Source organism: Passer domesticus, chromosome 27 (genome assembly GCF_036417665.1).
Source record: "Passer domesticus isolate bPasDom1 chromosome 27, bPasDom1.hap1, whole genome shotgun sequence".
Classification (NCBI taxonomy): Eukaryota; Metazoa; Chordata; class Aves; order Passeriformes; family Passeridae; genus Passer; species Passer domesticus.
Window position 1 is genome coordinate 4405395 of NC_087500.1, and position 21891 is coordinate 4427285.

At 59.9% G+C, this 21891-nt stretch overlaps 3 protein-coding genes across 7 annotated transcripts; 2 read left to right on the forward strand and 1 right to left on the reverse strand.

The window, feature by feature from the left end:
* The first annotated feature begins 82 nt into the window (after nt 1-82).
* Nucleotides 83-11896, forward strand: NFE2L1 (NFE2 like bZIP transcription factor 1). Of its 3 annotated transcripts, none has more exons than XM_064399589.1 (7): nt 83-225; nt 1082-1259; nt 2498-2967; nt 7365-7580; nt 7926-8015; nt 8396-8557; nt 8749-11896. In XM_064399589.1, exons 3-7 carry the CDS (start codon nt 2500-2502, stop codon nt 10081-10083), a joined length of 2271 nt encoding a protein of 756 aa, XP_064255659.1. In that variant the 5' UTR covers nt 83-225; nt 1082-1259; nt 2498-2499; the 3' UTR covers nt 10084-11896. The 3 variants fall into 3 exon arrangements, with proteins under 3 accessions (XP_064255659.1, XP_064255661.1, XP_064255660.1); XM_064399590.1 differs by having other exon boundaries at nt 173-256; XM_064399591.1 differs by lacking the exon at nt 7365-7580.
* Nucleotides 3020-5728, forward strand: LOC135286498 (isoniazid-induced protein IniB-like). Of its 2 annotated transcripts, XM_064399594.1 has the most exons (3): nt 3020-3842; nt 3894-3995; nt 4085-5728. In XM_064399594.1, exons 1-3 carry the CDS (start codon nt 3834-3836, stop codon nt 4991-4993), a joined length of 1020 nt encoding a protein of 339 aa, XP_064255664.1. In that variant the 5' UTR covers nt 3020-3833; the 3' UTR covers nt 4994-5728. The 2 variants fall into 2 exon arrangements, with proteins under 2 accessions (XP_064255664.1, XP_064255663.1); XM_064399593.1 differs by having other exon boundaries at nt 3020-3995.
* Nucleotides 11897-13746: 1850 nt separating the features above from the next.
* Nucleotides 13747-21689, reverse strand: CBX1 (chromobox 1). Of its 2 annotated transcripts, none has more exons than XM_064399595.1 (5): nt 21533-21689; nt 18642-18814; nt 17364-17541; nt 16822-16916; nt 13747-15451 (listed from the first exon to the last, which is right to left on the reverse strand). In XM_064399595.1, exons 2-5 carry the CDS (start codon nt 18779-18781, stop codon nt 15307-15309), a joined length of 558 nt encoding a protein of 185 aa, XP_064255665.1. In that variant the 5' UTR covers nt 18782-18814; nt 21533-21689; the 3' UTR covers nt 13747-15306. The 2 variants fall into 2 exon arrangements, with proteins under 2 accessions (XP_064255665.1, XP_064255666.1); XM_064399596.1 differs by having other exon boundaries at nt 18642-18811; nt 21533-21679.
* Nucleotides 21690-21891: the final 202 nt, after the last annotated feature.

The window sequence follows — 21891 nt, forward strand, 5'->3', positions numbered from 1 at the left end:
CCTCGCGGGCCCATTGGTCACTTCGCCTGCCCATCAAAGCGGCGCCGGGGAGGCGGGAGGAACTCTCCGCCGCCCGCTTCCCATTGGCCCGCGCCGCGCTCTCGCCTGCCCTCGGCGGGCGGTGATTGGCGGCGGCGCCGCGCGAGGCGGGCGGGGGGGGGCGGCCGGGGCGGGGAGCGGGAGCGGCGGCGGCGGCGGGGCCGGAGCGGCGGCGGAGCCCGGCGGGTACCGGCGGGGGCGGAATCTGCGGCGGAGGGTGCGGGGGGGGAGGTGTGGAGGGGCGGGTGGCGGCGGCGGCGGCGGCGCGCGCGGGGCGGGGCGGGGCGGGCGGCGCTGAGGGGGACGGCGGGGCCGCGGGAGCGCGCGCGCGGGTGGGGCGGGGTCACGTGGCCGCGCCGGACCCGGGGGGGGGGGTGCGAGGTCACGTGGGGCCTTAAAGGGCCCCGGGAACGGGGAGAGCACGTGGGACCCCCCAAAAACCGGGGGACCCCCCCCAAAACCCGGGGACCCCAAAAACCGGGGACCCCCAAACCGGGGACACCCCAAAATCGGGGAGCCCCCCAAAAACCGGGGACCCCCAAAACCGGGGAGCCCCAAAATCGGGGATCCCCAAACTGGGGACCCCTCCAAAACCGGGGAGCCCCAAAAACCGGAGACCCCAAAAACCGGGGACCCCTCCAAAACCGGGGACCCCCAAACCGGGGACACCCCAAAATCGGGGACCCCCCCAAAAACTGGGGACCCCCAAAACCGGGGAACCCCAAAACCGGGGATCCCCAAACTGGGGACGCCCCCAAACCGGGGCCCCCAGCTCCGCGCCGCGCTGCCGGTGTTCCGGGGAGAGCCCCGGCCCGGCGGGGCCGCGCCGAGCCGGGAAGCGCAGCCGGGAAGCGCAGCCGGGAAGCGGAGCCGGTTCCTTCGGGACGCAGCAGCCCCGGAGTAGCGGGGGCCGCGGAGCCGGAGGCGGCTCGGCCGAGGCAGGAGAGCCGGAATTGGGGCGGAACGGGCCGGTTGTGGCGGGGGAAGGCGCCGGGCCAGCAGGGTGGTGCCCGGTGTTACCGTGTTTGCTCTCTGGTTACAGCGCAGCTGCTGATGAAATCGCAGCCGGCAGCGTTGGAGTCTTTGGACCTTCCCATGCTCGGGACCTTTGACTCATAAAGGGCTCCGGGAAGAGCGGCGGGGGCAGGAGAGGAGCGGAGCCCGAGCGGAGCGGGGCGGCTGCGGGAGCGGGACGTCGCTGCATGAGGAGCGCTCGGCCAGTAAGTGCCACCGAGGCCGGGATTCCGCGTGCTCTGCGGGACACAGACAGCACGGAGGGCGAGGGTGGAGCTGCTGGGGAGCGTCCCGGGCTGGAGCTTTGATTTTCTGCCCTTCTCCACGCACCAATTTCCTGGCTTTTCAGAGGAAAACCGAGCCTCGTTGAGCTAAGGACCTTTTGGGAGCGTTCTTTAAACTTTTCTCCCGGCTTCCAGCTGTGCCCTGGAGGGCAGAGCTGATTGTTTGAAAGTGGGGCAGAGCAGAGCCAAACCCACCCAACCTGTTGTGTGGAGGCTGCACCCTGTGCCAGCTCCTGCTCTCCATCCCCAGCCTCAATCCTTGTTTATCTTCATTTGGTTTTAAATTTCCCCCCGCCAGCTCCTTGTTGTCCATCTCTACTCTCAATCCTTATTTTTCTTCTTTTTTAAAAACTTTTCCCCTTGTCAGCTCCTTGTTGTCCATCCCCACTCTCAATCCTTATTTTTCTTCTTTTTTTTTAAATTTTTCTCCCCGCCAGCTCCTTGCAGTCCATCCCCACCCTCAAACCTTGCTTTTCTTTATTTCTTTTTAAATTTTTCCCCCTGCCATCTCCTCGCTGTCCATCCCCACCCTCAATCCTTGTCTTTTTAATTTGTTTTTTTGGTTTTTCCCCCTGCCATCTCCTCGCTGTCCATCCCCACCCTCAAACCTTGCTTTTCTTTATTTCTTTTTAAATTTTTCCCCCTGCCATCTCCTCGCTGTCCATCCCCACTCTCAAACCTTGCTTTTCTTTATTTCTTTTTAAATTTTTCCCCCTGCCATCTCCTCGCTGTCCATCCCCACCCTCAATCCTTGTCTTTTTAATTTGTTTTTTAGTTTTTCCCCCTGCCATCTCCTCGCTGTCCATCCCCACCCTCAAACCTTGCTTTTCTTTATTTCTTTTTAAATTTTTCCCCCTGCCATCTCCTTGCTGTCCATCCCCACCCTCAATCCTTGTCTTTTTAATTTCTTTTTAAATTTTTCCCCCTGCCATCTCCTCACTGTCCATCCCCATCCCCAATCCTTGTCTTTTTAATTTGTTTTTTAGTTTTTCCCCCTGCCATCTCCTCACTGTCCATCTGCATCCTCAATCCTTGCTTTTCTTTATTTCTTTTTCAATTTCCCCCTGCCATCTCCTCGCAGTCCATCCCCCCCTCAATCCTCACTCCCCTTTTTCTTTTCTAACCTTTCTAACCTTTTCTAACCCCGTTCCCCCTGGCAGAGATGCTGTCCCTGAAGAAGTACTTCACGGAGGGCCTGATCCAGTTCACCATCCTGCTGAGCCTGGTGGGCGTGCGCGTGGACGTGGACAGCTCGCTGGGCGCGCGGCTGCCGCCGCTGCGCGAGATCATCCTGGGCCCCAGCTCGGCGTACGCGCCCGCGCCGCTGCACCACCTGCGCGGCACGCTGCGCGGCTACGGCCTGCACCCCAAGAGCGTGCAGCTGGACTCCTCCTTCGGCGCCCGCCGCCTGCTCAGCCAGGTGCGCGCCCTGGACAGGCTGCGCGTGCCCAGCACCGAGCTCAGCGCCTGGCTGGTGCACCGCGACGCCGACGGCGCGCAGCCCGGCGCCGGCGGCGCGCGGCAGGACGGCGCCGGCGACAGGGACGGCGCGGCCGAGCAGGGCTTCGGGGAGGAGCTGGAGGACTTGGGAGCCGTGGCAGCGCCCGGCAGCGGAGATCTCACCAAGGAGGTAGGAGCAGAGGGGCTCTGGGGTGTTGTGTTTGGGCTCGGCGTGGGCGTTGCTCGGGGGCGGCGCAGTCCCGGCGCGGGGCTGGGTTTGGGTGATCCCAGGGTGATCCCGGGCTGGTTTTCCCTTTTTGTCTGCTCTGTCCTGGCTCCAGAGGAGCAGTGAAAGGAGGGGGAAGGAGCTGGGGCCCTCGTGACTCTGGGGATTGGGAAAGCCAGCAATCCAGCTGGGAAATAAACAGGGGTGTTGGGAAAGAGCCCTGGCCCAGGTGTGGAGCAGGTGGTTGGGTTGCTGGGCTGGAGCCCGGCCAGGAGCCTGCTCCTACTCAGCTTTCCTCCCCAGGAGCCTGCTCCTCACTCAGTTCTCCTCCCCAGGAGCCTGCTCCTCACTCAGTTTTCCTGCCAAGAATTCAGTTCCTCACCCAGTTTTCTTCCCCAAAGTTCAGTTCCTCACTCAGTTTTCCTGCCCAGAATTCCCTTCCTTGCTCAGTTTCCCTCCTCAGGAGCCTTTTCCTCACTCAGTTTTCCTGCCCAGAATTCCCTTCCTTGCTCAGTTTCCCTCCTCAGGAGCCTTTTCCTCACTCAGTTTTCCTGCCCAGAATTCCTGTTGGCTCAGTTTTCCTGCCCAGCTGGCTGGGCAGAGCTGGGCTGGGAGGGGTTTGGTTTTCCTGCTCGAGCCAGGACCGTTGGGAAGGCCGGGATGCCATTCCAGGCCCCGGGAGCTGCTGCTGTGCCCGTGGCACATCCCGGGTTCCGTGGGGCTGGTCCATGTGCCCAGGTCCTTCCAGGGTCAAGGAATAGGGGGTCAGTGCTCATCCATGTCCCCGGGTCCTTCCAGATCTATGGAATGCAGGTGTCAATGGTGGTTCCATGACCTCAGTCCTTGCAGGTCCATGGAATGGGGCTGTCAGTTGTGTTCCATGTCCCCAGGTCCTTGCAGGTCCATGGAATGGGGCTGTCAGTGTTAATTCCCAGCCTTGGCTCCTTCCAGGTCCATGGAATGGGGCTGTCAGTGCTGATCCATGTCCCCAGGTCCTTCCAGGGTCAGGGAATGGGGTGTCAGTGGTGGTTCCATGGCCTTGGGTCCTTCCAGGGCTGTCAGTGCTGATCCATGTGCCCAGGTCCTTCCAGCATGGCTCTGCCCTCCCAGCCGGACACCAGGAGCCGCTGGCATTGCTGCAGCAGGGATTGGGGTCGGGATTGGGATCAGGATCAGGATTGGGATCAGGGTTGGGATCAGGATCAGGATCGGGATCGGGATTGGGATCAGGATTGGGGTCGGGATCAGGATCAGGGTCAGGATCGGGATTGGGATCAGGATTGGGGTCGGGATTGGGATCAGGATCAGGATTGGGATCAGGGTTGGGATCAGGATCAGGATCGGGATCGGGATTGGGATCAGGATTGGGGTCGGGATCAGGATCAGGGTCAGGATCGGGATTGGGATCAGGATTGGGATTGGGATCAGGATCAGGATTGGGATCAGGGTTGGGATCAGGATCGGGATCGGGATCGGGATCAGGATTGGGGTCGGGATCAGGATCAGGATTTTGATCGGGGTCGGGCTGTGGGGAGCGCAGCGAGCGCCGCAGGCACAGAGCCGGAGGTGGTGGAGCAGCAGGCCCTGGCAATGCCATGCCCGTGTCCCTGCCTGTTCCCGGCATCCATCCCCAGGGGAAAGCCCCGCTCTGGGCTGGGCTGGCGGCTCGACCTTGGAGGTGCCAGAGGGACACGGGGCCGAAGGCCGCCCCTCCTCTGCCGGGGATTCCCAGCCGGGATGGGATCGCTGGGTGCTGGCCTTGTGCAAGGTCACTGCTGGAGGCTCCGCCGCCCTTCCCGGCTCGGGGATTCCTGCCGAGGCAGGGAAACCGGGCTCGGATCTTGGGAATTCGGGCGAGGCCTCCCCGGGCCCGGCTGTGCCGGGAGGGGAACCCGGGGATGGGGAGGGGCGGGTGGGGGAGGGCTGCGGCCGCACCTTCCCAGTCCGGCCCTTCCTCATCCGCCCCCGTCCTCGGGGCTCTTTGCCTTAATTTCCCCTGATCCCGGTTTTCCTCCATCCCCTCTCCCTCCAGGGCTCTGTTTTCCATGATTTCCCCTCCAATTCCAGCTTTTCCTCCATCCCCTCAGGGCTCTTTTCCATGATTCTCCCCCAATCCCCAATCCCGGGTTTTCCTCCATCCCTGTCACTCTCAGGGCTCTGTTTTCCATTTTTTACCCCCAATCCCAGTTTTTCCTCCATCCCTGTCACTCTCAGGGCTCTGTTTTCCATTTTTTACCCCCAATCCCGGGTTTTCCTCCATCCCTGTCACTCTCAGGGCTCTGTTTTCCATTTTTTACCCCCAATCCCGGGTTTTCCTCCATCCCTGTCACTCTCAGAGCTCTGTTTCCCATTTTCCCCCCCGATCCCGGTTTTCCTCCCCCCGGGGCTGTTCTCCCGTTCCCGGAGCCGCTCCGGGAAATCCCGTCCGTCCCTGCCCGGCCCGGTCCCGCCGGGCTCGCCGCTCCCGCGTTCCCATTCCGGGGGTTTCGGGGTGCGATTTTCCACCGGGGGCCGCGGGTCCCCCCGGGAGTGCCGGGAGCTCCGCCTGGGGCTGCGGGCGGCTCCGGGGCCGGCCTGGAAATTTTTCCATGACTTTTCCCGGCACGTTGCGACTCGCGGTGGGTTGTGCGCGGTCCAGGCGCGACCTTGCCGGGGGAATACGGGCGATATAAATAATTTCGGGAAGCTGGAACTCGCTCCGGGAATGCTGTGCGGGGTTTTTTTTTTTTTTTTTTCCTTTCCTTTTTGGGCGTTGCAGCACCCGGAGAGCGGGCGGGGCGGGAGGGGAATTATGAAATCCACTTGATTTTTATCCCACGGATAAAAAAATGCCCGTTTTGAGCCGGGGCTGGAGACAAAGCTGGGATTAAATCCCGGCGCTTCCCTCTGCAGCATTGGGGGTGGGGAGGGCGGCGGGGGCGCCGTGCCCGGGGCCGTTTCCACAACACCAGGATAAAAATACGCGGGGCATGTGATGAGCGGCGGGGGCTCGGCGCGGCCCCCCCGGCCGGGGATCTCCTTACACTTGGCCGCGGTTACCGGGCCGGGCGTGCCCGGGGCGAGGAGCCCCGGGGCGGGAGGGGAGGGGGCGCCCGGGGGTCGCGCACTCCGGGCCGGGCCGGGCCGGGGGGTCCCGGGGCCAAGGTGACCCCGGCAGTGCGGGCTGGGCCCGGGGGTCCCGGCGTTCCCCGCCCCCATTCCCGTTCCCGGTGCGGCGCGGGCGGGGCCGGGGGGGGGGGGGCGGCCCCGCTGCGCCAGGGCGGGGGCGCGGCCCGGTGGGCGCCGCGCGGGCGCTGATTGGCTGAGCCGGCTGCCCCCGCCGGCGCTGATTGGCCAGGGCGGCGGCCCCCATTGGCGCTGATTGGTCGTGGCCACCGCCCGGGGCGGGGCGGGGCCGTCGGCGGAGGGGGCGTGGCTCGGGAGCGCCGCATCCCGGCGGGGAGGGGGCGTGGCCTGGCGGAGGGGGCGGGGCTTGGCGGCCGCCGCAGCCGGGAACGGCGGGGGGAGGGCGGGGGGGGGGGCGGCCCCGCCGAGCCCCTCCCGGTCCCTCCCGAGCCCCTCCCGGCCCCGCCGAGCCCCTCCCGGCCCCGCCGAGCCCCTCCCGGCCCCGCCGCCCGCCCGGGGCCGCCGCCGCAGCCACAGCAGCATCCTCCGCACCGGGGGCGGGGGCGGCTGCTGCCGCCGCAGCGGGGCCGCGCGGGCACCTGTGGCCGGTGGGGCGGAGCGGAGCGCGGCTCCCCCCGCCGCTGCCGCCGCCGCCGCCGCCGCCCCGGCCGGCGATGCGTGCGCGGCGCCGCGCCCCGGCCAGCCCGCCCCGCCGCCGCCTCCTCCTCCTCTTCCTCCCCCGGGGACCATGATCGGCGTGCGCCGCGGCCCGGGCGGCAGCTGGGGACATGAGAAAGGTACCGGGGCCGCCGCGAGGAGCGCGGGGCTGCGGGGGGTGCCCGGGGGGCTGCGGGCAGGGGCCCGGCGGAGCGGCGGCGGCTCAAGTTGCATCAGGTGGGTGGGAATGCGGGGATTTTCCTGCCACCCCACCCCTTATGCAAATGGCCGGGATGGCACCACGGGCTGATGCAAGGCGGGCACGGCGCAGCCAGCGCCGCGCCGCGGGCCCGGGCGGCCCCCGCCGCCTCCCCCGGCGGCCATGGGCGGCCGCGGGCGGCGGGCAGGGCAGCGCCGGCCATGCGGAGCCCGCAGAGCCGCTCCCGGCCGGCCCGCGGGGCCCCGGGGCAGCGGCCATGGGCGGCCGAGGGGGGCCCGGCGGGTGGGCTGCGGGCCGGGCGGGGGGTCCCTGGGGAGGGGCCGCTGGGTGGGGACCCCCCCAGGCCGGGGGGCTGAGGGAAATGTGGTCTGTTTTGCAGGACATCGATTTGATTGACATCCTGTGGAGACAGGATATTGATCTCGGCGCTGGGCGAGAGATCTTTGACTACAGCCACCGTCAGAAAGAGAGCGAAGTGGACAAAGAGCTGAGCGATGGGAGGGAGCGCGGGGACAGCTGGAGGAGTGCAGGGAATGAGGTCTTGGATAGAACCCCGCTAGTTGATGGAGAGACCGGGGAGAGTTTCCCTGCGCAGGTAACGCCCCGGGCCGGGGCTGCGCTCCCCTCCCGCGGCCGTGCCCGTGCCTGCGCGGGGCTGCCCCAGCCCAGCAGCGCCAGGCTTTGCCCAGCAGGGCTCGGGCAGGGCCGCAGCGTGCCCCCAGGCCGGAGGGGCAGCAGGGACAGCAGGGACAGCAGGGACAGCGGCTGGCGCTCTCCCCAGCCCGGAGCGGGCGGCTGGAGCCAGCACAGGAGCGCTGGGTGGGGCTCTGGCTCTTTTCGGATGCGCTGTGAGCCAGCCCTGCTGGAAGGGAGCTGGTTCCTCCTAAGCAGCACCTGCCCAAGGCCACGCTCCCAGCCCGTGTGTTTGCTGTGCCCCCAGGTGCCCGGAGCGGAGGATCAGACAGCCCTGTCCCTGGAGGAGTGCCTTAGGCTGCTGGAGGCCACCTTCCCCTTCGGGGACAATTCCGAGGTGAGCCCACGGGGTGGATCCCCAGGCTCTCGCTGGGGTTTTGTGCCTCCTGTGCTTCTCCTGCAGCAGCAGATTGGGTTTGGCTGCTCCAGGCGGCTCCAGGCACCCTGCGGAACCACGCGGGGAGGGGGGGCTGTGGTTAATTAAAACCTCCTGGCTTTGCTCCTCGTTAGTTCACGGCAAAGTGGGCTGGGCTGGGGGGTGGCTGCATCCCTGAGCATCCATCACTGAGCATCCTTCCCTGAACATCCCTGAACGTCCCTGAGCATCCCTGAGAATCCCTGAGCATCCCCGAGTGTCCATCCCCGAGTGTCCCCAAGTGTCCCTGCTCATCCCCGAGCGTCCCCGAGGTGCCAGCCCTGATTCCCTGGCGTGCTCAGTTCCCAGCTGCGGATGTCTCCGCCCTGAGCGAAGCCGTGCCCGGGCAGAGCCGAGCCCCGGGCGGCCCCCCCAGCCTGCTGTCCCCCCTGCTGGCCGAGACCGAGTCGCCCTTCGACCTGGAGCAGCAGTGGCAGGACCTGATGTCCATCATGGAGATGCAGGTGAGCTCCGGGAGGGGCGGTGTGACTTCGGGTCCCGGCCCGCGCGGTGACACCGTGCCATCTTCCGTGTGGGAAGTGACACCGTGCCATCTTCCGTGTGGCACGGTGACACCGTGCCATCTTCCGTGTGGGATCTGGAAGCTCCTCGGCCCCGGGGCTCCCCCACCGAGCTGTGCCCGCGTCTCTTGCAGGCCATGGAGGTGAACACGAGCACGAGCGCCGAGAGCCTCTACGGTGGCACCGGCGGGGACCTCCTGGCGTCCAACTACAGCCTGGCCCCCGGCACGCCCATCAACCAGAACGTCAGCCTGCATCAGGCCTCGCTGGGCAGCTGCTCCCAGGACTTCTCCCTCTTCAGCTCAGACATCGAGAGCCCCTCCATGGCGGGCGGCTCGGCCCTGCTGCAGCTGGCGCCCGACAACTCCACCGGCCTCAACAGCACCTTCGGCTCCACCAACCTGAGCGGGATCTTCTTCCCGCCCCAGATGAACAGCACGGGGAACGAGACGGCCGGGCCCGAGCTGCCCGACCCCCTGGGAGGGCTGCTGGACGAGGCCATGCTGGACGAGATCAGCCTGATGGACTTGGCCATCGAGGAGGGCTTCAACCCCGTGCAGGCCTCGCAGCTGGAAGAGGAGTTCGATTCCGACTCAGGTCTTTCCCTGGATTCCGGCCACAGCCCCGCGTCCCTGAGCAGCTCCGAAGCCTCGTCCTCGTCGTCCTCTTCCTCTTCATCCTCCTCCTCCTCCTCGTTTTCCGAGGAAGGCGCCGTGGGCTACAGCTCGGACTCGGAGAACGTGGACTTTGAGGAAGCGGAAGGGGCGGTTGGCTACCAGCCAGAGTACAGCAAGTTCTGCCGCATGAGCTACCAGGACCCGGCGCAGCTCCATTACCTGCCTTACCTGGAGCACGTTGGCCACAACCACACCTACAACATGGCCCCGGGCGCCCTGGACCCCGAGGAGCCCAAAGCGCCCGGCGCCGGCAAGAAGAGCGGCAAGGAGAAACCGTCCGAGCTGCTGGACAAGCAGCTGAGCCGCGACGAGCACCGCGCCAGGGCCATGAAGATCCCCTTCACCAACGACAAGATCATCAACCTGCCCGTGGAGGAGTTCAACGAGCTGCTGTCCAAGTACCAGCTGAGCGAGGCCCAGCTCAGCCTCATCCGCGACATCCGCCGGCGCGGCAAGAACAAGATGGCCGCCCAGAACTGCCGCAAGAGGAAGCTGGACACCATCCTCAACCTGGAGCGCGACGTGGAGGAGCTGCAGCGCGACAAGTCCAAACTGCTCAGGGAGAAGGTGGAGTTCCTCAAGTCCATCCGGCAGATGAAGCAGAAGGTGCAGAGCCTGTACCAGGAGGTGTTCGGGCGGCTGCGGGACGAGCAGGGCCGGCCCTACTCGCCCAGCCGGTACGCGCTGCAGTACGGCAGCGACGGCAGCGTGCTGCTGATCCCGCGTGCGCCCGCGCCCGCCGAGCCGCAGCCGCGGCGCCAGGAGCGCAAGCAGAAGGACAGGAGGAAGTGAAGGCGGCGGCGGAAGGGAGAGCTGGGATGAGGGCCGAGCCTGGAAGTGCTTGCGGAGGGAACTTTGATGCCTTCTTATCCGATTCTGTCTTCTCGAACCGCACGCGGCGCCGGCGGCGCGCGCCGGGGACTCTGCGGGAGCGGCCGTCCCAGAGCGGGGGACGGAGCCCAGCCCAAGCCCAGCTGCCACCGGCCACCCCCGGGGTGCTGGGAGAGCAGGGACGAGCTGGCATCGCTGCTGGGGAGGTTGGCACGAGGTGGATAAAACAAAAAACAAAAAAAAACAAAAAAAAAATCCCACAAAAAAACAAACTACTGTTAGGAACTGGCTTTAAGTAAGAGAAAAAAACAAAAAACAAGAAAAAAAAGAGATTTAAGTGAATGGACTTCAAACCAAGTTATAGGAGAGACGTTTTTCTGAACTTCCAAAGTTCTGTGATTTCAGGTAGCTGGTTGTTTTTCTTTTTTTTTCCCCTTTTTTTTTGGTTCTTTTTGGTTTCTTTTTCCCTTTCTTCCTTTCATCCCGACCCCGTTTTTGCCATCGGTGTGTGTGAGATATTCCAGATTTCTCCTTCCTCGATGGGAGATCAGACCAGGGCACACGTGGAGAGACACAAAAAGTGGCGTGACTTCCATTAACCCTTTCCAGCCCGAGGAAGAGCAGAGCCAGGGGCGACTCCCATTAACCCTTTCCTGCCTGAGGAAGCTCAGAGCCAGGGGAAAGGGCAAGAAATCCATCCTGGGAGAAAGGACAAGGAGGGGGATCCCCGCCGAGCTTTGGGGTGGGGAAGGGAGGGAGGGAGGAGCAGGAGCCCTTCCTGAGCACTCAGCCCCCGCCGGCTTCTCCTGGAAGGAATTTTGGGTCAGGAACAGCACAAGGGGAGCGCTGGGACCCCGATGCCAGCCTCAAGCCCAGCCTTGGGGTGTCACCTCGAGCATTAAACAGCTGTAGGTCCCCGTCCTGTAACCACGCTTGGGTTTTTGGGGGTTCCAGCCTCGATTTTTTCCTCCCCCTTTTAGGGTCTAGAAGTGCTTGTGTTGAGTAAAAAACAAACAACGAAAAAAACCTAAAAAAATTACAAAAAAAAAAAGAAAAAAAAGCCAAAAAAAAAGGGAGAAGCCCAACCGTTCAAAGCTGCTCAATGTTCTCTTTGCCATAAAGATTCCGTGTAACCGTGTGATCACATTATAGGATTCTCTTCTGTCCCTAGAGCTGTTGGTCTGACTTCCTTTGTTTTTCAGGAGGGGGGTGGGGGTAGTGCCTTGATCACTGTCAGGTCTCCACACCTCGGAGACCATCCTAGAGCTGTATTTCCATATAGCACAGCTGGGAGTGTTCTGACTTTACCAGCAACCAGAAAAAAATAGAAATAAAAAAAAAAAAGGAAAAAAAAGCTTAAAAAAAGAAATAAAAGAAATAAAATGAAAATAACGGCTTTTCCGAGCCAGTCCTGTGCACGGGATCCGAGCAGGATCCCAGGGTGGTCCTTCCACCTGGGGAAGCAGCAGGGAAGGCCCGCTGGCAAGATGTGTGTGGGTTTGTGGGAATGTTTTCCAGGATTTTTGGGAATGCTTGGAGCTGGGACTGGCCGGGCGGGAGCCCCGAGCCCCCTCCGGCTGCCCGGGAATGAAGCACAAGTTGGGATGTGGGGAGGTTGGAATGGAGAGAGAGCCCTGTGCGTGTGTTTTAAATTATTTCTTTTTGTTTCCTCTTAGAAACTTTTTTTGATTTGAATGATCTGTGACCTGTCAGGGAGAGAAGAGAGATTGTTGTGAGCACAGGACAAAAAAATAAAAATGGCTTATTCACTGTACCAGCCTCGGCTCCGGGGGTTTGATTTGGGATTTGGGATGAAACTGTGGGAATTTGGGGTTTTTCTGCCATCACAGCAGCTCCAGCTCGGATGGGAGGGAGCTGTTCCAGCCCTGCAGCGGATGGAGAAGGAGGGGAAGAAGGAAGAGAAGAAATAGGAAAAGAAGGAGTGAAAAAAAGTCCACATCAGATCCAGCGGGATCCACACTGAGTCCACACTGGTCCAAGGTGCTCCTGTCTCCTCCGGGTGAAGATTCCAGACATTCCTTAGGGCCGGGCTTAGGGTGGGACCCCAGCTGGAGACAGCCCCCCAAGGATTCCCTGGGGTGGTGCAGGGAGCTCAGGGGAAGGGATCCACTGCAGGGCTCCAGCCTCCAGCTTCCGTCCTCTTCCTCCAGGAGCCACCATCCTCCTCCAGGAGCCACCATCCTCCTCCAGGAATCATCATCTTCCTCCAGGAGCCACCATCCTCCTCCAGGAGCCACCATCCTCCTCCCGAAATCATCTTCCTCCAGGAGCCACCACCATCCTTCTCCAGGAATCATCATCTTCCTCCAGGAATCATCATCTTTCTCTGAGAGTCCCCAACCTCCTCCAGGAGCCATCTTCCTACTCCAGGAGCCACCATCCTCCTCCAGGAATCATCATCTTCCTCCAGGAGCCACCACCATCCTTCTCCAGGAATCATCATCTTTCTCTGAGAGCCCCCAACCTCCTCCAGGAGCCATCTTCCTCCAGGAATCTTCCTCCAAGAACGCCCATCCTCCAGAACCATCCTTCTCCAAGAACATCTGTCTTCCTCCAGGAGCCACCATCCTCATCCAAGAACCATCATCATCCTCCGAGACCCCTCTTCCTCCTCCAGGAGCCATTATCCTCATCCAAGAACCATTCCCCTCCTCTTCCTCCAGGAACCACCATCTTCCTCCTCCAGGAATCACAATCTTCCTCCTCCTCCAAGAACCTTCCTCCTCCTCCAGGAACCACTGTCCTCCTCCTCCAGGAATCACAATCTTCCTCCTCCAAGAACCTTCCTTCTTCTCCTCCTCCTCCAGGAAGCACCATCCTACTCCTCCAGGAATCACCATCATCCTCCTCCTCCAGGAGCCGTTATCCAAGAACCATTCCCCTCCTCATCCTCCAAGAACCACCATCTTCCTCCGAGAACCCTACTCCTCCAGGAACCACCTTCCTCCTCCTCCAGGAACCAGCGTCCTCCTCCTCCAGGAACCATCATCGTCCTCCTCCAGAAACCACCTTCCTCCTCCTCCAGGAATCACCATCTTCCTCCTCCAAGAACCACCATCCTCCTTCTCCAAGAATCACCATCTTCCTCCTCCCCCAAGAACCTTCCTCCTCCTCCTCCAGGAACCACCATCTTCCTCCTCCAGAAACCACCATCCTCCTTCTCCAAGAATCACCATCCTCCTCCTCCCCCAAGAACCTTCCTCCTCCTCCTCCAGGAATCACAACCTTCCTCCTCCAAGAACCCTCCTCCTCCTCCAGGCGAGCAGGAGCCGCCCCCAGCGCCCTCCTCCCCAAAGCTCTGCCCTCCAGAGCCCCTCAGAGCCCCCGGCAGAGCGGGCGCGAGAAGGAACCGAAGGTCACTTACCCACCTGAGGTGCTGGCAGCTCCCTCCACGCCCCAGTGCAGGGCTCGGGGCTCTGGCTCAGCCTCTTCTGCAGGTGGAGGCCAAAACAAACCCAGAACCTTCTGCAAAGCTCTAACCTGGCTGGGGCTCACCTTCCCTCCGTGTCCTGCTCTACCTGGGCACTCCTCACTGGAGGAAAGGGAGCAAGGTAAAGAAAAGATTAAGAAAAGAGTAAAAAAGTTTTTAAAAAAAATTTAAAATCAGGATTATAAATCTAAAATTTTATTGAGACCAAAAAAAAAAAAAAAATCAAAACGAAACAAAAAAACCAAAATAAAAACTGGACAGAGCTCGGTATGAAGTTAAAATCCAAACACGAACTTTTACATTTGCACACGGATTTTTGCACAGGAACCCAAACACATGCTCATAAAAAAGGTTTGTACAATGCACGTCGAGATCCCACCCCTGGAGTCACTTAAATAGTTCAGGATTCGGGAAAGAAATCTGATTTCAAAAATCAAAACCCGCCCCAAGGTTCTGGGAATGCAGCTCCCAGCCTCGCTCTGGGCAGAAACTGGGACTGACTGGAATTTTCCTTGTGCTGCTCTTGGTTCCTCTCCCTCCCACATTCCCTCCCTGCTGGCTGGGCAGGAAAATCCAGAGTGGGAAAAGAATGAGTGGTCAGAAATTCAGGAAATCTCTTTTTTTTTCGGGATTCCCCCCCCCCCAATTTGGAGAAATAGCACCTTAGAACAGAAAAAAAAAAAGGGTTAAAAAGGCAATAAAAGGGTTAAAATTCATCCCCCCCCCATACAATGCACGTGTCAGGAGTGGCAGTTCTGCTGCAGGACGATACAGAATCACAAAGTTGCATTTTCACAAAGTCTCCCCTTCGTCCCCTCCCACCCCAAAAGTTCCCTCCCCCCCTTCCCCAAAAGTTGCCCCTAAAAATCGCTCGAGGATCAGCTCTGGAGATTTTGGACATTCACAGTTTCAGTGTCTCTGTCCCCAGTTCTGGCAGCAATTCTGGGAACTTCTCCCTTTCTCCCTTAATTTTTTTTATCCATTGATTTTCTTTGCTGAATTCGGGTTTTTTTAGGAAAAAAAACCCCGAATTCAGGTTCTTTTTTTTAAAAAAAGCAACCCCAAAAATATGGAAACAATCTGGGAATGTCATCACCAGACATTATTTCCCTCCTTGATTAAAAGTGATTGAATTCCCCCCAAAATCCCTCCCTTCCTTCCCAAAGGATAACACCAGGAAAAAGCCAAGAAAAAAAAAAGAAAATTAAGAAAAAAAAGGAAAATAAAAGGAAAATAGAAATCCGAATCAGAAGACCTACACACATGCTACGCCTTAAAAATGCAGAGTTAACACTATTGGGAACCAGGCTGGGGCTGTGGGATGGGCTCTGCAGGGGAAGCAGGATCCACCTGCACTCCCAATCCCAATCCAATCCCAATCCCAATCCCAATCCCCGGCCCGGCCATCCCGGCGAGTCCTTCATGGAAGGGGCTTTGCTTCCGCTCCCACTGCTTTGAGACCCCTCCCCACCCCAAATTCCCACCCCGTCCCAAGCTTTCCAAATCCCCTATTCTCCCTCCCCCCGTCCCCGCTGGAATCTGGAATTCCAGGGGATCCTGCTGGGAACCTGGACACGGCCGGGAGCAGAGGAGCGGCTGCAGGGCACAGAAACTGGGCTGGGGGGCTCTTCCAAGGGCACCTCCAGACCCCTCCTTTGCTCACACCCCACAAAAGTTCGGATCGTCTTCCCAAAAAAAACCCCCAAAGCTGCCCGGAGCGGGGGCACCAGGGCTTAGTTCTTGTCCTCTTTCTTGTCATCGTCCTCTGAGGGGTAGGAGTGCCATGTCAACCTCTCCTCGTAGAACGAGATCACCACCTGCGGGCACTTGATGTTGGCCTCCTTGGCGGGCACCAGGTCGGCCTCGTCAGAGTTCTTCCTGCAGGGGAACAGCAGGAGAATGGAGGTCCTGAGGGGCTCTGGATGTCCCACACACCCCTAACCCTGACCCTAAACCCTAACCCTAAACCTGACCCTAAACCCTAACCCAGGTCGGCCTCGTCAGAGTTCTTCCTGCAGGGGAACAGCAGGAGAATGGAGGTCCTGAGGGGCTCTGGATGTCCCACACACCCCTAACCCTGACCCTAAACCCTGACCCTAAACCTTAACCCTGACCCTAAACCCTAACCCTGACCCTAAACCCTAACCCTAAACCTGACCCTAACCCTTAACCCTAACCCAGGTCGGCCTCGTCAGAGTTCTTCCTGCAGGGGAACAGCAGGAGAATGGAGGTCCTGAGGGGCTCTGGATGTCCCACACACCCCTAACCCTGAACCTAACCCTGACCCTGACCCTAACCCCTAACTCTGACCCAGGTCGGCCTCGTCAGAGTTCTTCCTGCAGGGGAGAGGACAGGGACTCAGCAAGGGGGGACAGCAGGAGTGGAGGACAGCAGGAGAATGGAGGTCCTGAGGGGCTCTGGATGTCCCACACACCCCTAACCCTGACCCCTAACCCTGACCCTGACCCTAAACCCTGACCCTAAACCTTAACCCTAACCCAGGTCGGCCTCGTCAGAGTTCTTCCTGCAGGGGAACAGCAGGAGAATGGAGATCCTGAGGGGATCTGGATGTCCCACACACCCCTAACCCTGAACCTAAACCCTGACACTAAATCCTAACCCTGACCCTTGGCGGGCACCAGGTCGGCCTCGTCCGAGTTCCTCCTGCAGGGGAGAGGACAGGGACTGAGCGAGGGGGACAGCAGGAGAATGGAATTCCCTGGGTGTCCCACAGACCCCTAACCCTGACCCCTTATCCTGAACCTAAACCCTGACCCTGACCCTAAACCCTAACCCTGACCCTGGCCCTTGGTGGGCACCAGGCCGGCCTGGTCTGAGTTGTTCTTGGGGTGTGAGAGGAAAGGGAAGTCAGGGAGGGGAGAAAAGGAGGAATGGGAAAAACCAGGGACCAGAAGGGGAATGGAATTCCTGAGGGGCTCAGGATGTCCCACACCCTGACCCTGACCCCAAACCCTAAACTTAAACCCTGACCCTTCCCTGGGATCAGAGTCTCCTGTCCCCTCCTGTCAGGGACCTCAGAAGGTCCCTCCTGATCCCTCTTTTCCCCAGGACCAACATTCCCACTCCTGGAGCTCCAAACCCTTCCCTGGCCGTGCTCCAGCCTCTCCTTGGAGCGGCCACGGCACAGAGGGACAGCCCCTGATCCCACACAATTCCTGACGGGATGGATCCACTGGGATGGTGCCCTGGGAGTCAGGGAAGAGGTGCCAGCCCCCCGAAGCCCTCACCACTTCATCAGGAACATCAGCTCCCCGCTGGAATCCGTGGCTCCGATGATTCGCTCCGGCTCGAAGCCTCGGGCGAAGCCTCGCGGTTTCTCCGACTGGAAAAAGGGGAAAAAAGGAGAAAATTCCATTTGTGAACTCCCAGAGTGACATTCCCGGCTCTGGGATGGGCAGGGAGGATCAGGCTGGAATTCCAGGGATGTGGGGATGCTCCCAGGGCTCCAGGAGAGCTGGGAATGTTCAGATGGAGAAGGGAAGGACCCAGGGAGAGTGGGAGAGGGACTGGGATAAGGGATGGAGGGACAGGACACGGGGAACTGGTTAAACTGGGACAGGGCAGGGAACAGACTGGGAAACAAAACTGGGATCAGACTGAGAAACCAGGCTGGGAAACTCGCCAAGCCAGGCTCAGCCATCCCCTCCTTCCTCCCTCCCATTCCTTGAAAAAGCCCCTTGGAATGGCTTTGCCAGGGACCAAAAAAAAAAAAGGCTTTTGCAGGGATTTTCCTCGGAGTCCTTTCTCCAGGATCCCTCTCCAGCCTCACCTCTTCCTTCTTTTTCTTTGGTTTGCTCTCCTCCCCTTTGTCCTCCGTGTCCGACTCGGCCTTGCGCTTGCTGCCCTCGGATTTCTCGCTCTCGTGGGCGGTTTTCTGGGACTGCAGGAATTCCGCGATCAGATCCGGGCAATCCAGGTTCTCCTCGGGCTCCCAGGTGTTGTCCTCGCTGCCAGCAAACACAAATCCCTCGTTTTCCCCAGTTTTCCAGCCCAGAAAATCCCGGGTGTGGCATCACCGGGTGCTGGGGATGTGGGATTTGGGATGGTTGGGCTGATCCGGGTGGGAATGCTGGATCCAATTCCCAGATCCCGACATTCCCCCTGCTGGATCATGGAAACTCTGGGATGTTTATCCAGCTCTTCATCCCAGAGGTTTTCTCAGCTTCCACAGCTGTTTAGGGAATCAAAAATTCCCAAAAAATCCATGCAGTGCTGGCTGGGAAAACTCTGGATTCAGAGCTTGGAGGAAAGGGAGGAAATTCCCTTCTCAGGAGAGAATTCCTTGGATCCCACACTGGGATTGAGGGGGGAATCCCTCCAGGATTTGCTTCCAGGTGGGAATGGGATCTCCCACCCTGGCACACTGGGATTTTCCAGGATTTTCTCTCCCTGGGATGGGAAATCCTTGGGAACACCGGGAGTTTCCCATCCAGGATCTTCTCTCCCTGTCCTGCTGGAGTTCTTTGGGAACACTGCCATTTTCCAGGATTTTCTCTCCCTCTTCACCTGGGATGGGGGAAATCCTTGGGAACACTGAGATTTTCCAGGATTTTCTCTCCCTCCATGCCCAGGATGGGAAATCCTTGGGAACACTGGCATTTCCCTTGGGAACACTGGGATTTACCCATCCCGGATTTTGTTTCCTTGCCCTGCTGCTGCAGTTCTTCGGGAACACCGGGATTTTCCACAGTTTTTACTCCCTGCTCTCCCTGGGGTGGGAAATCCTTGGGAACAGCATGATTTTTGTGGGAACAGTGGCATTTCCCTTGGGAACACTGGGATTTACCCATCCAGGATTTTCTCTCCCTGCCCTGCTGCAGTTCTTCGGGAACACCGGGATTTTCTCCAGTTTTTTCTCCCTGGGGTGGGAAATCCTTGGGAACAGCACGATTTTTGTGGGAACACTGGCATTTCCCTTGGGAACACCGGGATTTCCCTTGGGAGCACGGGGATTCTCCCCTTTTCCCCGGCAGGAGAAGCCCCCAGCAGCCCCCCGGCCCCGCTCCCACGGCGGATCCGGGCGGGAACGGGAATGGGAATGACTCACTCGGAGAAGCCCTTCCACTTGAGCAGGTATTCCACCTTCCCCTTGACCACGCGCCGATCCAGGACTTTTTCCACCACGTACTCCTCCTCCTCCTCCTCCAGCACCTCTTCCACCTTTTTCTTGTTCTGCTTTTTTCCCATTGTGCTGGCCAGCTTCTCCGCTTTCCCGGGCTGCTGCAGGGGGGAGAGGGGGGAAAATCCCGGGTGAGGGGCCAGGGAATGCTGGGATGCACAACTCGGGATCGTGCTCCCTTCTCAGGACACAACTCCTTGGATCCACGCTGGGATGGAGGGGGGAATCCCCCCAGGATGTCTTTCCAGCTGGGAATGGGATATTCCCACCCTGGCACGCTGGGAATTTCCAGGATTTTCTCTCCCTGCCCTGCTGGAGCTCCTTGGGAGCACTGGGATTTTCCCTGGGATGGGAAATCCTCGGGAGAAGTGGGACTTCTGTGAACTCCAGGGGTTTACAGGAACTCAAATTCCATCAGTGCTTAATCCCAATTAATCCCAGGTCACATTCCCAGATCCCAACCTCTCCGTGGTCATTCCCTTGCTGGATCACGGATGCTCTGGGATATTAATCCACCTCTTCATCCCACAGCTGTTTAGGGAACCAAAATTCCTGAAATTCCATCCAGGGCTGGCTGGGAAAACTCTGGATTCAGAGCCAGGAAATCCCTGGATTCCAAGCTGGAAAAACTCTGGATCCAGAGATGGGGAAAGCCTGGATTCTGAGCATTTTGGGATCCATGTTTCCCAGATTCCCACAAGGAATTCCCAAGGCCTGCATTCCAAGCCCACTCCCAGGTGTTTTTTCGGCATTTCCCAGCAGCCCCAGCTGAATTCCGTGGATTCCAGGAGCCCGACCCTCCCCTCCCAATTTCTGGAGGAATTTTGGGATTTATCCCTATTATTTTCCAGTCTTTTTCCCAGCAAATCCCAGAGTTACGCCACCAGAATCCCAATTTTTACCCAGGGATCCCTCTGTTTTACAGGAACACACAGAGCTGCTTCCAAACCCATCCCTGGCATCCCCCCCTTCCACATTCCAGGGAGAATTCCCTTCTTCTCACCCCCAAAATCCCCTTTTCTCCCACCCAAAACTCCCCCACGGGACACCGGGATAACCCCGGCTCCAAATCCGCTTTTTCCTGGGAAAAGCTTTCCCAGCTCCTTCTCCAGACACACAAATCCCGCTGGGATCCCCGAAAAAAAGCTTTCCCAAAAGCTCCCAAAACTCCAGCAGAATTGCCCCAAAACACCTCCTCCTCCGTCCCCAGCGCATTCCCGAGCCCAGCTCCGCCCCAATTCCCGAATTCCCCTCCAAGCCCGGATTCCCGGGATTTTTCCTGCTTCCCGCCAAAAGCTGTCGCTTGTCCCTCCCCATCCCGCTCCCTGCCCGATTCCCGCTTTTCCACCAGACCCCTTCCCCTCACCCAGGGGGCTTGCAGAGCCTGGCCCCCAAAATCACACTTTTCCCTCACAAATCACACTTTTCCCCTCAAAAATCCCGATTTTCCCCTCAAAAATCCCACCTTTCCCCTCACAAATCCCGATTTTCCCCTCACAAATCCCGGTTTTCCCCTCACAAATCCCATCTTTTCCCTCACAAATGCCACTTTTCCCTCACAAATCGCGATTTTCCCCTCATAAATGCCACTTTTCCCTCACAAACCCCATTTTTTCCCTTACAAATCCCATCTTTTCCCTCACAAATCCCGATTTTCCCCTCACAAATCACAGTTTTCCCCTCACAAATGCCACTTTCCCCTCACAAATGCCACTTTTCCCTCACAAATCCCAGTTTTTCCCCTCATAAATGCCACTTTTCCCTCACAAACCCCATTTTTCCCCTCACAAATCCCAGTTTTTCCCCTCATAAATGCCACTTTTCCCTCACAAACCCCATTTTTCCCCTCACAAATCCCAGTTTTTCCCCCACAAATCACAGTCTTTTCCTTCACGAGTCCCACTTTTTCTCCCCTCACAAATGCCACTTTTCCCTCACAAATTCCAGGTTTTCCCCTCACAAATTCCCCCTTTTCCTCCACAAGTCCCACTTTTTTCCCCCCCTCACAAATCCCAGCTTTTTCCCTCAGAAATGCCACTTTTCCCCTCACAAATCCCACTTTTTTCCCCTCACAATTCCCTTTTCCCCTCACAAATCCGTTTTTCCCCCTCACAAATGCCACTTTTCCCTCAGAAATCTCCGTTTCCCCCTCACAAATCCCAGTTTTTCCCCTCACAAATCCAAACCCGTCACTGACCCCCATCACCAAACCCCATCCCCACACCGATCCCCAAATCCCCACTAACGCTTCTCCCGCCTTTTTTCTGACCATCCCTGCACCCCAAAATCCCTCCCTGCCCTGACCCAGCCCCAAATCCCCTCTCTTTCACCCCAAAATCCCTCCCTGCCCTGACCGAGCCCCAAATCCCCTCTCTTTCACCCCAAATCCCCTCTCTATCACCCCAAATTCCCTATCATCCCAAATCCCCTCTCTTTCACCCCAAATCCCTCTCTGCCCTGACCGAGCCCCAAATCCCCTCTCTTTCACCCCAAATCCCCTCTCTATCACCCAAAATCCCTCTCTGCCCTGACCGAGCCCCAAATCCCCTCTCTTTCACCCCAAATCCCTCTCTGCCCTGACCGAGCCCCAAATCCCCTCTCTATCATCCCAAATCCCCTCTCTTTCACCCCAAATCCCCTCTCTAACACCCCAAATCCCCTCTCTGCCCCGACCCCCTCCCCAGATCCCCTCACCCCCTCCCCTCCCCCCACGGCCGCCCCGCCCCCCCCTCACCCCCTCACCACCGACCCCCCCCCCCCCGCCGCCGATCGCCGCCGCGCCCCCCGCTCCCCGCGGCCGGTGCGGGCTCCCCGCTGACCTTGCACAGCCCCGCCGCCGGTGTCCGAGGGAAGGGGCGCGGGGGGCGCGCTCGGGGGTCGGGGGGGGCCCGGGCCTGGCCGCGCTCCGTCCACCGCCCTGAACAAAAGAGCCCGGCCAGCGCCGCTGCCCGCCGCGCGCACCGCGCCTGCGCCGCGCCCGCGCGGGGCGCGCCGGGAGGTGTAGTCCGCGCCGCCGCCGAGCCGCGGTGCGCTCCGCTGCGGGGCGCGGGGTGTGATGGGAGGTGTAGTCCGCGGAGAGCGGCGGCGCTGCGTGCGCGCGAGGGGCGATGGGAGGTGTAGTCTGCCGCGCTCGCGGGGCTTGATGGGAGGTGTAGTCCGGGATGGCCAGGCCTCTCCA

What these genes read in the sequence shown, in the direction of transcription:
- CBX1 (XM_064399595.1), bottom strand. Translation starts at nt 18,781, where the DNA reads ATGGGAAAAAAGCAGAACAAGAAAAAGGTGGAAGAGGTGCTGGAGGAG. An exon ending in CAAAGAAAAAGAAGGAAGAG is followed by an intron (nt 16,917 to 17,363) that starts GTGAGGCTGGAG and finishes CCCTTTTTCCAG; the next exon opens with TCGGAGAAACCGCGAGGCTT. An exon ending in CTGATGTTCCTGATGAAGTG is followed by an intron (nt 15,452 to 16,821) that starts GTGAGGGCTTCG and finishes GTTCCCCTGCAG; the next exon opens with GAAGAACTCTGACGAGGCCG.
- LOC135286498 (XM_064399593.1), top strand. Translation starts at nt 3,834, where the DNA reads ATGACCTCAGTCCTTGCAGGTCCATGGAATGGGGCTGTCAGTTGTGTT. An exon ending in GTGCTGATCCATGTCCCCAG is followed by an intron (nt 3,996 to 4,084) that starts GTCCTTCCAGGG and finishes CCATGTGCCCAG; the next exon opens with GTCCTTCCAGCATGGCTCTG.
- NFE2L1 (XM_064399589.1), top strand. Translation starts at nt 2,500, where the DNA reads ATGCTGTCCCTGAAGAAGTACTTCACGGAGGGCCTGATCCAGTTCACC. An exon ending in GCGGAGATCTCACCAAGGAG is followed by an intron (nt 2,968 to 7,364) that starts GTAGGAGCAGAG and finishes TCTGTTTTGCAG; the next exon opens with GACATCGATTTGATTGACAT. An exon ending in TGTCCATCATGGAGATGCAG is followed by an intron (nt 8,558 to 8,748) that starts GTGAGCTCCGGG and finishes CGTCTCTTGCAG; the next exon opens with GCCATGGAGGTGAACACGAG.